Source organism: Phocoena phocoena, chromosome 15 (genome assembly GCF_963924675.1).
Source record: "Phocoena phocoena chromosome 15, mPhoPho1.1, whole genome shotgun sequence".
Lineage (NCBI taxonomy): Eukaryota > Metazoa > Chordata > Mammalia > Artiodactyla > Phocoenidae > Phocoena > Phocoena phocoena.
Genome location: NC_089233.1, coordinates 1,903,605 through 1,917,243, shown reverse-complemented (window position 1 = coordinate 1,917,243; position 13,639 = coordinate 1,903,605). Strand labels below are relative to the sequence as shown.

Here is a 13,639-nt window from a genome sequence, read left to right as displayed (position 1 = left end):
ATTTTACTTCAATTTCAGAAACAGAAGAATCCCAGACACGAGGGGCCTGGCGCTCTGGCCTGTGGCTTCAGCCCCATTGCACAGGCCAAGGAGACCCACCCAAGCCAGGCCAGCCTCCAGGGCCTGTTTGGGCCTTTTCCTGGGGTCTCACCTTGGTTGCCAAGCGGCAGCCGTTGTCAGGATCTCAGGTGGGGGGCTTGGAGCTTGGGTACAGGGACTTAAGCACAAGCCCGGGCACAGACCTGCACAGCAAAGCTAGAGAGCCCGTGCTCCAGGGCAGAAGGTCGAGGCCTCCAGCTTGATACACTGTTAGGGTCCTTTGTTTCAGTTTGCCTAAATTTTGAGGGGGTGATTATTTTTTAATTTAATTTTGCTTTTAATTATGTAAGATGTTTGCATGGTTCTGAAGTCAAAATACATTCAGAGAGGTCTGCTTCCACCCCGTCCCACCTTCCCTGTTCTCCCCTCCCTGTACATCATCGTTTTTACTTCTTGCTGGTTTATCCTTCAATGTTTCTTTTTTAAAATATAAGCAAATCGTACAGATGTTTTCATTTCCCCACCATTCCTTCTACAACAGGAATCACACTGTTCTCTATTTTGCACCTTGGCTTTTTATCTGTCTGTAAGTCACTCTGTAACTGTCCCTAGAGGCCCCTCATTCCCGTCCACGTTGATGGTACGGGCGTTTTGCTTGTCCCCAGTCTTCTAATGTAATAGTGCTGCAGCCAGCAGCTTCGTGCATCTTCTACTTTGCCAGTGAATCTTTTGCCTGATATATTAGGATTATAATTAGCAGCAGACCGTTTACAGGCACCCAAAGTAAAATGTGAGAAACTTAATTTTTCTAATACATATTAATAGGATGCTTAATCTTTTTCCAATTACTTTCAGAGCTGTGATAACAATTGTAATCTCGCAAGATCCCTGTGAGATACCGTAGTTACTCATTTAGCAAAGCCTGATTTCAAAGTTTCTTTTGGGGAATTATATAATATTTTTTAAAGTATTTTTTTAACATCTTTATTGGAGTAAAATTGCTTCACAATGCTGTGTTAGTTTCTGCTTTATAACAAAGTGAATCAGCTATACATATACATACATCCTCATATTTCCTCCCTCTTGCGTCTCCCTCCCACCCTCCCTATCCCACCCCTCTAGGTGGTCACAAAGCACGGAGCTGATCTCCCTGTGCTATGCGGCTGCTTCCCACTAGCTATCTCTTTTACATTTGGTAGTGTATATATGTCCATGCCACTTTCTCACTTCATCTCAGTTAACCCATCCCCCTCCCCGTGTCCTCAAGTCCATTCTCTACGTCTGCGTCTTTATTCCTGTCCCGCCCCTAGGTTCTTCAGAACCAATTTCTTTTTTTTAGATTCCATATATATGTGTTAGCATATGGTATTTGTTTTTCTCTTTCTGACTTACTTCAGTCTGTAGGACAGACTCTAGGTCCATCCACCTCACTAAAAATGATTCAATTTTGTTTCTTTTTATGGCTGAGTAATATTCCATTGTATATATGTGCCACATCTTCTTTATCCATTCATCTGTCGATGGACACTTAGTTTGCTTCCATGTCCTGGCTATTGTAAACAGAGCTGCAGTGAACATTATGGTACATGACTCTTTTTGAATTATGGTTTTCTCAGGGTATTTGCCCAGTACTGGGATTGCTGGGTCGTATGGTAGTTCTAGTCTTAGTTTTTTAAGGAACATCCATACTGCTCTCCATAGTGGCTGTATCAATTTACATTCCCACCAACAGTGCGAGAGGTTTCCCTTTTCTCCACATCCTCTCCAGCATTTATTGTTTGTAGATTTTTTATTATGGCCATTCTGACTGGTGTGAGGTGATACCTCACTGTAGTTTTGATTTGCATTTCTCTAATGATTAATGATGTTGAGCATTCTTTCATGTGTTGGTTGGCAGTCTGTATATCTTCTTTGAAGAAATGTCTGTTTAGGTCTTCTGCCCATTTTTGGATTGGGTTTTTCTTTTTTTATTGAGCTGCATGAACTGCTTGTAAATTCTGGAGATTAATCCTTTGTCAGTTGCTTCATTTGCAAATATTTTCTCCCATTCTGAGGGTTGTCTTTTTGTCTTGTTTATGTTTTCCTTTGCTGTGCAAAAACTTATAAGTTTCATTAGGTCCCATTTGTTTAGTTTTGTTTTTATTTCCATTTCTCTAGGAGGTGGGTCAAGAAGGATCTTGCTGTGATTTATGTCATAGAGTGTTCTGCCTATGTTTTCCTCTAAGAGTGTTATAGTGTCTGGCCTTACATTTAGGTCTTTAATCCATTTAGAGTTTATTTTTATGTATGGTGTTAAGGAGTGTTCTAAGTTCATTCTTTTCCATGTAGCTGTCCAATTTGCCAGCAACACTTACTGAAGAGGCTGTCTTTTCTCCACTGTATATTCTTGCCTCCATTATCAAAAATAAGGTGACCATATGGGCGTGGGTTTATCCCTGGGCTTTCTATCCTGTTCCATTGATCTGTAATTCTGTTCTTGTGCCAGTGCCATACTGTCTTGATTACTGTAGCTTTGTAGTATAGTCTGAAGTCTGGGAGCCTGATTCCTTCAGCTCCATTTTTCTTTCTCAAGACTGCTTTGGCTATTCTGGGTCGTTTGTGTTTCTATACAAATTGTGAACATTTTTGTTCTAGTTCTGTGAAAAATGCCATTGGTAGTTCGATAGGGATTGCATTGAATCTGTAGATTGTTTTGGGTAGTATAGGGTAGTTTGATAGGGATTGCATTGAATCTGTAGATTGCTTTGGGTAGTAGAGTCATTTTCACAATGTTGATTCTTCCAATCCAAGAACATGGTATATCTCTCCATCTGTCTGTATCGTCTTTAATTTCTTTCATCAGTGTCTTATAGTTTTCTGCATACAGGTCTTTTGTCTCCTTAGGTAGGTTTATTCCTAGGTATTTTATTCTTTTTGTTGCAGTGGTAAGTGGGAGTGTTTCCTTAATTTCTCTTTCAGATTTTTCATCAGTGTATAGGAATGCAAGAGATTTCTGTGCATTAATTTTGTATCCTGCTACCTTACCATATTCATTGATTAGCTCTAGTAGCTTTCTGGTAGCATCTTTAGGATTATCTATATATAGTATCATGTCATCTGCAAACAGTGACAGCTTTACCTCCTTTTTTCTGATTTGGATTCCTTTTACTTCTTTTTCTTCTCTGATTGCTGTGGCTAAAAATTCCAAAACTATGTTGAATAATAGCGGTGAGAGTGGGCAACCTTGTCTTGTTCCTAATCTTAGAGGAAATGCTTTCAGTTTTTCACCATTGAGAACCATGTTGGCTGTGGGTTTGTCATATATGGCCTTTATTATTATTGAGGTAAGTTCCCCCTATGCCTACTTTCTGGAGGATTTTTATCATAAATGGGTGTTGAGTTTTGTCGAAAGCTTTTTCTGCATCTATTGAGATGATCGTATGGTTTTTCTCCTTCGGTTTGTTAATGTGGTTTATCACATTGATTGATTTGCGTGTATTGAAGAATCCTTGCATTCCTGGGATAACCCCACTTGCTCATGGTGTATGATCCTTTTAATGTGCTGTTGGATTCAGTTTGCTAGTATTTTGTTGAGGATTTTTGCATCTATGTTCAGCGGTGATATTGGCCTGTAGTCTTCTTTCTTTGTGACACCTTTGTCTGGTTTTGGTATCAGGGTGATGGTGGCCTCGTAGAATGAGTTTGGGAGTGTTCCTCCCTCTGTTCTTTTTGGAAGAGTTTGAGAAGGATAGGTGTTAGCGCTCCTCTAAATGTTTGATAGAATTTGCCTGTGAAGCCATCTGGTCCTGGGCTTTTGTTTGTTGGAAGATTTTTAATCACAGTTTCCATTTCAGTGCTTGTGATTGGTCTGTTTATATTTTCTGTTTCTTCCTGGTTTGGTCTTGGAAGGTTGTGCTTTTCTAAGAATTTGCCCATTTCTTCCAAGTTGTGCATTTTATTGGCATATAGTTGCTTGTAGTAATCTCTCATGATCCTTTGTATTTCTGCAGTGTCAGTTACTTCTCCTTTTTCATTTCTAATTCTATTGATTTGAGTCTTCTCCCTGTTTTTTCTTGACGAGCCTGGCTAATGGATTATGAATTTTGTTTATCTTCTCAAAGAACCAGCTTGTAGTTTTATTGACCTTTGCTATTGTTTCCTTCATTTCTTTTTCGTTTCTGTTCTGATCTTTATGATTGCTTTCCTTCTGCTAACTTTGGGGGTTTTTTGTTCTTCTTTCTCTAATTGCTTTAGATGTAAGGTTAGGTTGTTTATTTGAGGTGTTTCTTGTTTCTTGAGGTAGGCTTGTATTGCTATAAACTTCCCTCTTAGAACTGCTTTTGCTGCATCCCATAGGTTTTGGATCATTGTGTTTTCATTGTCATTTGTTTCTAGGTATTTTTTGATTTCCCCTTTGATTTCTTCAGTGATCTCTTGGTTATTTTGTAGTGTATTGTTTAGCCTCCGTGTGTTTGTATTTTTTACAGATTTTTTTCCTGTAATTGATATCTAGTCTCATAGTGTCGTGGTCAGAAAAGATACTCGATATGATTTCAATTTCCTTAAATTTACCAAGGCTTGATTTGTGACCCAAGATATGATCTGTCCTGGAGAAAGTTCCATGAACACTTGAGAAGAAAGGGTATTCTGTTGTTTTTGGATGGAATGTCCTATAAACATCAATTAAGTCCATCTTGTTTAATGTATCATTTAAAGCTTGTGTTTTCTTTTTTATTTTCATTTTGGATGATCTGTCCTTTGGTGAAAGTGGGGTGTCCCACTACTATGTCTCCTACTATGATTGTGTTACTGTCGATTTCCCCTTTTATGGCTGTTAGCATTTGCCTTATGTATTGAGGTGCTCATATGTTGGGTGCATAAATATTTACAATTGTTACATCTTCTTCTTGGATTGATCCCTTGATCATTATGTAGTGTCCTTCTTTGTCTCCTGTAATAGTCTTTATTTTAAAGTCTATTTTGTCTGATATGAGAATTGCTACTCCAGCTTTCTTTTGATTTACATTTGCATGGAATATCTTTTTCCATCCCCTCACCTTCAGTCTGTACGTGTCCCTAGGTCTGAAGTGGGTCTCTTTTAGACAGCATATATATGGGCCTTGTATTTGTATCCATTCAGCCAGCCTATGTCTTTTGGTTGGAGCGTTTAATCCATTTACATTTAAGGTAGTTATTGATATGTATGTTCCTATTACCATTTTCTTAATTGTTTTGGGTTTGTTATTGTAGGTCTTTTCCTTCTCTTGTGTTTCCTGCCTAGAGAAGTTCCTTTAGCATTTGTTGTAAAGCTGGTTTGGTGGTGGTGAATTCTCTTATCTTTTGCTTGTCTGTAAAGGTTTTAATTTCTCCATCGAATCTGAATGAGATCCTTGCTGGGTAGAGTAATCTTGGCTGTAGTTTTTTCTCTTTCATCACTTTAAATATGTCCTGCCACTCCCTTCTGGCTTGCAGAGTTTCTGCTGAAAGATCAGCTTTTAACCTTATGGGGATTCCCTTGTATGTTATTCGTTGTTTTTCCCTTGCTGCTTTTAATATTTTTTCTTTATATTTAAGTTTTGATAGTTTGATTAATATGTGTCTTGGCGTGTTTCTCCTTGGATTTATCCTGTATGGGACCCTCTGTGCTTCCTGGACTTGAGTACTTCCTTTCCCATATTAAGGAAGTTTTCAACTATAATCTCTTCCAGTATTTTCTCAGTCCCTTTCTTTTTCTCTTCTTCTTCTGGGACCCCTATAATTCGAATGTTGGTGCGTTTAATGTTGTCCCAGAGGTCTCTTGAGACTGTCCTCAATTCTTCTCGTTCTTTTTTCTTTATTCTGCTCTGCGGTAGTTATTTCTACTATTTTATCTTCCAGGTCACTTATCCGTTCTTCTGCCTCAGTTATTCTGCTATTGCTTCCTTCTAGGGAATTTTTAATTTCATTTATTGTGTTGTTCATCATTGTTTGTTTGCTGTTTAGTTCTTCAAGGTCCTTGTTAAACGTTTCTTGTATTTTCCCCATTCTATTTTCAAGATTTTGGATCTTTACTATCATTATTCTGAATTCTTTTTCAGGTAGACTGCCTATTTCCTCTTCATTTGTTAGATCTGGTGGGTTTTTACCTTGCTCCTTCATCTGCTGTGTGTTTTTCTGTCTTCTCGTTTTAGTTACCTTACTGTGTTTGGGTCTCCTTTTTGCAGGCTGCAGGTTCATATTTCCTGTTGTTTTTGGTGTCTGTTCCCAGTGGCTGAGGTTGGTTCAGTGGGTTGTGTAGGCTTCCTGGTGGAGGGGACTGGTGCCTGTGTTCTGGTGGATGAGGCTGGATCTGGTCTTTCTGGTGGGCAGGACCACGTCCGGTGGTGTGTTTTGGGGTGTCTGTGACCTTGTTATGATTTTTAGGCCACCTCTCTGCTAATGGATGGGGCTGTGTTCCTGTCTTGCTAGTTGTTTGGCACAGGGTGTCCAGCACTGTAGCTTGCTGGTCATGAGTGGAGCTGGGGCTTAGCGTTGAGATGGAGATCTCTGGGAGAGCTTTCACTGTTCGATATTACGTGGAGTCAGGAGGTCTCTGGTGGACCAGTATTCTGAACTCGACTCTCCCACCTCAGAGGCACAAGCCTGACAGCCGGCTGGAGCACCAAGACCCTGTCAGCCACATGGCTCAGAAGAAAAGGGAGGAAAGAAAGAAAGAAAATAATAAAATTAAGTTATTAAAATAAAAAATTATTTAAAAGGAAAAAATTAAAAAGTAATAAAAAAGAGAAAGAAGAGAGCAACCAAACGAAGAAACAAATCCACCAATGATAACAAGCGCTAGAAACTATACAAAAGGAAAAAAACGGACAGACAGAATCCTAGGACAAATGGTAAAGGCAAAGCTATATAGACAAAATCACACAAAGAAGCATACACACAGACACTCACAAAAAGAGAAAAAGGAAAATATATATATATTATATATCTTCTGGGAAGTCTGAGGTCTTCTGCCTGCATTCAGTAGGTGTTCTGTAGGAGTTGTTCCACATGTAGATGTATTTCTGATGTATCTGTGGGGAGGAAGGTGATGTCCGCATCTTACTCCTCCACCATCTTGAAGGTCTATCCTCTAAAGTATTTTTAAAGTTCTCTATTCAAACAGGTTGTTGGGTTAGCATCTCTGTTAAATGGAAATTAAATCATAAATTCAATATTTATTAAGTAATGAGAATCTGACATTTAGAGTAGTTTGTTGTTTTCAATATACAGCAGTTTTGAAGTTTGTCTTCCTAATTCGCTGTGTCTAAGCGAGTGAACTAAATTTTCGAATCCTCGTGCTCACATTGACAAGCCCTGTGTTGGAATTTTACAATTACTTCCGCTGAGTACAGGAACATAGGAACCGCTCGTGTGTAGACAGATACAGGACTAGGAACTGGAAAGCTGCCTGTCCCGAAGTGGACGTTAGTGTTTATTTCCTCTGTAACCACTCGCTGGCCCTTGCTTGCTTCCCGCCTCCACCTTTGCATCTCGGACTAACCCACGCCCACCTCTGTCCTTTCTCCATCCCCTGCGGGGCCTCTGCCAGTGATTCTTGACCTGGACAGGCTCTCTTTCATGCACACAGCTCCCCTGTGCCACTGACAGAAAGGACCAGAATTCAACCAAGTATGGGAGACTGGATCGATTACTGGCAGAGAAAGAGATGTGACCAGAGTGGGCTTGCTCAGCACTGCAAGAGCTGAGGCTCTGTCCTCAGGCCTAAATGGGCTGAATGGGTGCCTGAGGCCGACATGCGACGGAGGAGCGGCTTCAGTATTGCGGGGGCTGTCGCGGAGGGTGGGGTGGGTGTGCAGGAGGGTCTGTCTGATGATGCCGGACAGAAAGAAGCCTTGAATGTGGAGTCCTGAGTGTGTATGACCTCTGCTAGAGCTGTGGGTAATAGGAGAGTCCAGTGAAGATTTGGTGAAGAACAGAGTCCATTTGCCAAAAAGATGATTCTCTTCGCTGGTGCTATGAGCCTGGACCCTGCGCACGTCCCTCATGTCACACTCAGCGTCTGTGCCTAGCACAACTGCACGGGCCCCAAATAGACCTGCTGCTACTTCTTGAAACAGACAGCCCCCTCTTCTCCACCACGAGGCCCCACCTCAGCCATCCATCTGGAGCTAATGAGGGTCAGTGCTCTGCTGGGAACGTTGGGTCGGGAGGGCGGGCTGGTGTCAAGTATGTGTTTGGTGGCCTCTGAGCTAATGAATTTGTTGTGTTTTGTCTAATCCATGAACCCATGTTTTTAGTAATCTTAAGTGATATAGATTTTTCAAACCAAGCAGGATTGTAAAAAGCCTGTTTTCCATTTACTCCTTTTTGTTAGACCACGTTGCCCCAGTAGCTGTCAGGAGAAGACTCTGGGATCGTGTCGCCTCTTTCTACCAAGGTGCTATCTTAGTGCATTCAGGCTGCGGTAATAAAAATACCACAGACTAAACAACAAGCGTTTATTTCTCACAGTTCTGGAGGCTGGACGTCCATGACACAGGCAGATTCAGTGTCGGGTGGTGGCCCGCTTCCTGGTTCATAGACAGCGTCTTCTCGCTGTGTCCTCACGTGGCAGAGGCAGGAGGGAGCCCTCTGGGGTCCCTCTGATACGGGCACTGATCCCATCGTGAGGACTCCCTCTTCATGACCTCAGCACCCCCAGAGGCCCCACCTCCTAACACCATCACACTGGGGAATAGGCTTCAGCATGTGAATGGGGGGCAGGGGGCACAGACATTCAGTCTGTAGCAAAGTCTGAGTGGTTAATCTCAGGTTAGCATCTCAGGTTCTGCCAGACACTATTCTCTGAAGAAATGACCACGTTCTCCTGGTGTTGAGGATAGAGCAGAAGTGTAACCTGGACCTTTAAATGACTGACGCTGTGGGGATCCTGAAGCCTATTGCTACACGTCCAGTGGAGTGACGTGCTCTCCAGTCTCTGACAATAAACCACAGTGACCTCAACCGCGGTTCCAACTCAGCCCAGCAGGATGGCGTGGCGCGCGGAGGTTATGGGCCGATTTCTGGTCTGAGCACGTTGGTTTCTCATCCCCTCCTGTCCCCTTCCCGCCAGCCCCGCGTCGGAGAGCAGAATGGTGCAGTCCTCTGCCTTACGGTTCAACAGCGGCTCTAACGCAGACCCGGTAGCTTATTGTCCAGGTGAGGCAGGATTTCTCCCCTCTCCGATGTCATACGTGATTCTTCCTGAAAAGAGTCGAGGCCACCAACCATGCAGAGCAGCAGAGTCACCAATAAGTCACCGCCTTTGAGGTCGTGAAACAAGCTGGTGAGATGATTAAACAGACAGTTCTGGTGGAGAAACAAACTGTAAATGTCCGTTTATGTTAGCATTTGGTGTGTTTTAAGGTCCATTCGTCTGACCCTGATTTCAAACGCAATCGTTGGAAATAAAGTCAAACTGGGGGAAAAGGATTTCCTCCCCTTCTTAACAGTCTGTGTTTAGCTCATGCCTACTTGTGTCCTCGGGACATTTTGCACGTCACGTCTGTGTGTCAAGGTTCGGCACTTGCCCCCATGTCGCGGTGCCTGCCACCGGGACGACTGTCATGCCATGGTGACAGAACATGGCCGGGGTATCTGCATTGCCGTGACTTTTTGTGCCCAATCAGGCCAAGAGCCCTGGCCAGGTGGTGGTGGGAGCGGGGGCTGGTCCCACTGTCTTTGTGCCTGGAGCCCCCGCCCAAGTCGGGCAGGAGGCTGGCTGTAGGCCGCCCCCGCTGCCCCGCCTTCCTGGAAGGATGCGCGGGGGACACGGGCAGTGCCTTGATTGTTCTTGAGCTCTCGTCGCACCTCCGAGGGCCCCGAATGAGAGGCGGTGGGAGGTAAGAGAGACGGGAGCTTTGGGGAAGGAGTAGCCGTAAATCAGGTGAGTTGGCGTCCACTCCGGCAGCTCTTCGCTCACCAGCTGTTTCCTGTCCGGCCATGGGAGGAGGCAGGCTGTGCCAATCGGCAGGGCACGATCGGCAGCTGCGGGAAGGGGCACGACCTCCCGCCGCACTGAACCCAGCTTCCCCTCCACGGGGAGGAGCTGTGTGCGGGCTGGGGGCCGCGGCTGGAGGCGAGGTGTTCGTGCCGGCCTGGACCCCGGCCTCCCAGGGCAGAGTCGGCCTGTGCCCTGACAGCACGGATGCCCAGGAGGAAGGTCGTATCGCAAATCGTGATCTGTGCTGTGACGCAGGGAAGGTGTGTTTCTGTTCCTTAAACAAGATGCTCTCTGCCGAATCACCCACAGGCCTTCATTTTAAAATGGGAAGGTTGATTCTTCACTGAAGGAAGCCCACCCGTCGGTTTCTTCCTTCAGGCCCGGAGGAAGGAGGCACGTGGGGAGGGAGGAACCAGGGCTTGCCGCTCCTGTCTTTCTTCATCGTCTTTTACGAAGTCTCAGCTCAAGCTGCCGTCTAGGACCTTCCAGATGATCTTCCTCCTTAAAAGCCCAGAGTGCCACCTCCTTGCCACCCTCCACTGTCGTGAGAACACGGGGCTGGCGTGGCTTCCCTGGGGGACTCTCCCAGCGCGTCCTCGCCGGTCCCTGTCTGCAGAGTGAGGCTCAGGGTGCAACCTTGCAGGAAGCCGTGTCCTCTGGGCACATGGAGTATAATCAGCATCCCACTTTTTAAGGGGAGCTTTTGCCCGTTCACTTCCACTGCCTCTGTTCCCTCCATGTAATCGACATTGAAGGCCCTCTGAACGCTCCTTATGCCCCGTGAGTGCCGCCGCGTTGGGGGGTTCAGTCCTCCGAGAACAGGACCGTGGGTGATTTTCAAGGTCACTTCTGGCTATTGAACGGCCCTGGTTTGTATCGACGTTCAGTCCGGAGAACGTCCAGTGGGTAGAGAAAGACTGGTCATCCCAGCACGGAAATCCAGACCAAAGAGTCCCCTCGTTCTAGGCTGTAAATCAGGTCATACAAATGTGTGATGTAATAATGGAGCGTCAGGCCTGTTTCCAGAAACTGGCGCGTGTTTTGTCATGTGCCTCAAAGACGGACCTTCTTCAAAGACGGTGGCTAGAGTGCCTTGGGCCAGCTCTCCAGGAGCAAAACCATTCACAGACACTTAATCTCACGCGCTAGCTCCCTGGTGGCGTGGCCTGGAGCAGGCCAGTCTCCATATCTGGGAAGGAAGGGAGTCAGCACCCTGCCCATCACCAGGATCAAGCCAGGGGCGCTTTGGAAAACACAGTCTGAATTTGAACCTTGAGATCAGAGCTAGAGAAATTGCATTTTTTAATTTTTTTAATTGTATTTTTAATTTAAAAAAATACATGTATGCTATTAGCCTTTTTACTTTGCCTTCCTATTTACACACAGGCAAACTAGCAGTCATTTTACCAAATCAGGGTTCCTCAACCAAGACTGAGTTGTGACTCTGTTTCCTCCACGACAGGGTGAATCAGTGAAGTACTTCCTGGATAACTTGGACCGGATTGGCCAGCTGGTGAGTAAGACCCCCACCCCAGGAGTCTGTGATCCAGGATTAGAAAACATTTGTGTGGAGACCAAAGCAGCCCGAGCGGTGAGGGCTTTCGCTGTCCTCGTGAGCCATGTTTGTTGTGTCAGGTGACCGCAATGCCATTATTGCTCCTAAAAAGTTAGCGATAATTCCTTAATATCAAGTCAGCTTTGAGACTTTCCCAGTTGTCGCATTAGTGTTTTCTTGTGGGTACTGCTTTATTTTAGTAGTTTGAATCAACATCCTATTACGGTCCATCCATTGTAACTGGTCCGTGGCACTTAGACTTCTTTCATTCTTTCGGTTTCTCCTTCCGTCTTTTTCTTCCTCTCAATTTATTTGTTGGAGTAATTGCATTATTTCTCCTGCAGGGTTTCTCGCGTCTCAGTTTTGCTCTTCCATCCCTGCAGTGTTGTTGAAGGTGTTTCTCTCTCCGCTCTGTGCTTCATGAATTGGTAGTTGGCGCTAGAGGCTTCAGCCCTGTTTGGACTTTTGGCAAGGATGATGCATGAGTGCTGGTGTGCGGTAATCACTGGAGGATTGTCAATGGTGCAGGATCAAAGTGGTTCGAGTGACCACAGCTGCCCGTGTGTTGCTAGACTTTAAGAGTTCTCCAAGAATAACATAATAAATATAGTGCAGGCTAAATTTAAATAGCGTTGCAGAACCTAAGTTAAATCAGTCCATAGTCAGGGTTTGGAATGCGTGTGCCCTAGAAGTTAGAAAAACAGAAAGGTAGCTATGGTGCAGGGGAAAAAAAGATGGAAGTCTCCTGTGGAGAAGAAAGCCGATGAGATTGCAGGCTGGGGCCTAACAGTGAAGATTCTGATAATCCTTCCTCAGCCTGATGAGCCTTTGTTCATTTTGAAATGAGCTGTTTAGTTCCTTCACTTTTTGTTTCATGGTGAATTTATATTTTTGTAATTGAAAGTTGCTTCTGGTATTTGGTTCAGCTTCTCTCAAAAGTCACTGTAACTCTCTTTCCTTTCACCCCATCTTTTTGTTCTTGTTTTCTCATGTTCTTCTTCTCCTGAATTTCTCCCTTATCCTATTTTACAGAATTACTTTCCTAGCAAGCAGGACATCCTGCTGGCGAGGAAGGCCACCAAGGGCATCGTGGAGCATGACTTTGTCATCAAAAAAATCCCTTTCAAGATGGTGGATGTGGGCGGCCAGCGGTCTCAGCGCCAGAAGTGGTTCCAGTGCTTTGATGGGATCACGTCGATCCTGTTCATGGTCTCGTCCAGTGAGTACGACCAGGTCCTCATGGAAGACAGGCGCACCAACCGCCTGGTGGAGTCCATGAACATCTTTGAGACCATCGTTAACAACAAGCTCTTCTTCAACGTCTCCATCATCCTGTTCCTCAACAAGATGGACCTCCTGGTGGAGAAAGTAAAGACTGTCAGCATCAAGAAGCACTTCCCAGACTTCAAGGGTGACCCCCACAGGCTGGAGGACGTCCAGCGCTACCTGGTCCAGTGTTTCGACCGGAAGAGACGGAATCGCAGTAAGCCACTCTTCCACCACTTCACCACCGCCATAGACACCGAGAACATCCGCTTCGTGTTTCACGCTGTGAAGGACACCATCCTGCAAGAGAACCTGAAAGATATTATGTTGCAGTGAAAGAGGATGCCCCTCACTTTTGTGGTCCTTCAGCAGCCTCGCCGGCCACAGGCCAGATCTCCCCGGTGTCCCGGAGCGGGTTTCCCGAATCCGTGCCCTCAACACCTGGCTCAGGGATGCCGTGAGGCCCGCCACACTCTAGGCCAAAGGACGTGACACTTTGACGTTAGCTACTGAATCCTGGGGACTAGTGAAACTACTGAAAATCCAAGCGATCACTTTGGTATTAATGTGTAATGCTTAATAACACAGCTTTCTTTCTTTTTACAGAAACTATTCCTTCTCTGACACAATGTAATCGAGGACTGCGTATGTGTGCGCGCACACTCTGTCTTTAATGACAGAAACACGAAAACCGACATCTTTGCAGATGGCTTTTCTCTCTAACTCGAGAGTGCTTGGTGAGGAGTGTTGCCGGGGCAGGGGGAGGGGGGAGTGGTTTGTAGGAGGTGAGGCGCGGGCTGTCGCCACCACTTCCCCAAGGGAGCGCGCTGCCTTTTAAG

General features: G+C 45.0%; 1 protein-coding gene across 2 annotated transcripts in view; it reads left to right on the top strand.

The window, feature by feature from the left end:
- Positions 1-13,136, top strand: part of GNA12 (G protein subunit alpha 12) — a 109,856-nt gene extending 96,720 nt beyond the window's left edge. Inside the window, exons 3-4 of one of the 2 annotated variants that reach the window (XM_065892075.1) lie at positions 11,442-11,492; positions 12,567-13,136. In XM_065892075.1, coding sequence (XP_065748147.1) covers positions 11,442-11,492; positions 12,567-13,136 — 621 coding nt within the window. The remainder of the gene's footprint in view (positions 1-11,441; positions 11,493-12,566) is intronic. The other variant, XM_065892076.1, reaches the window with a different exon arrangement.
- Positions 13,137-13,639: the final 503 nt, after the last annotated feature.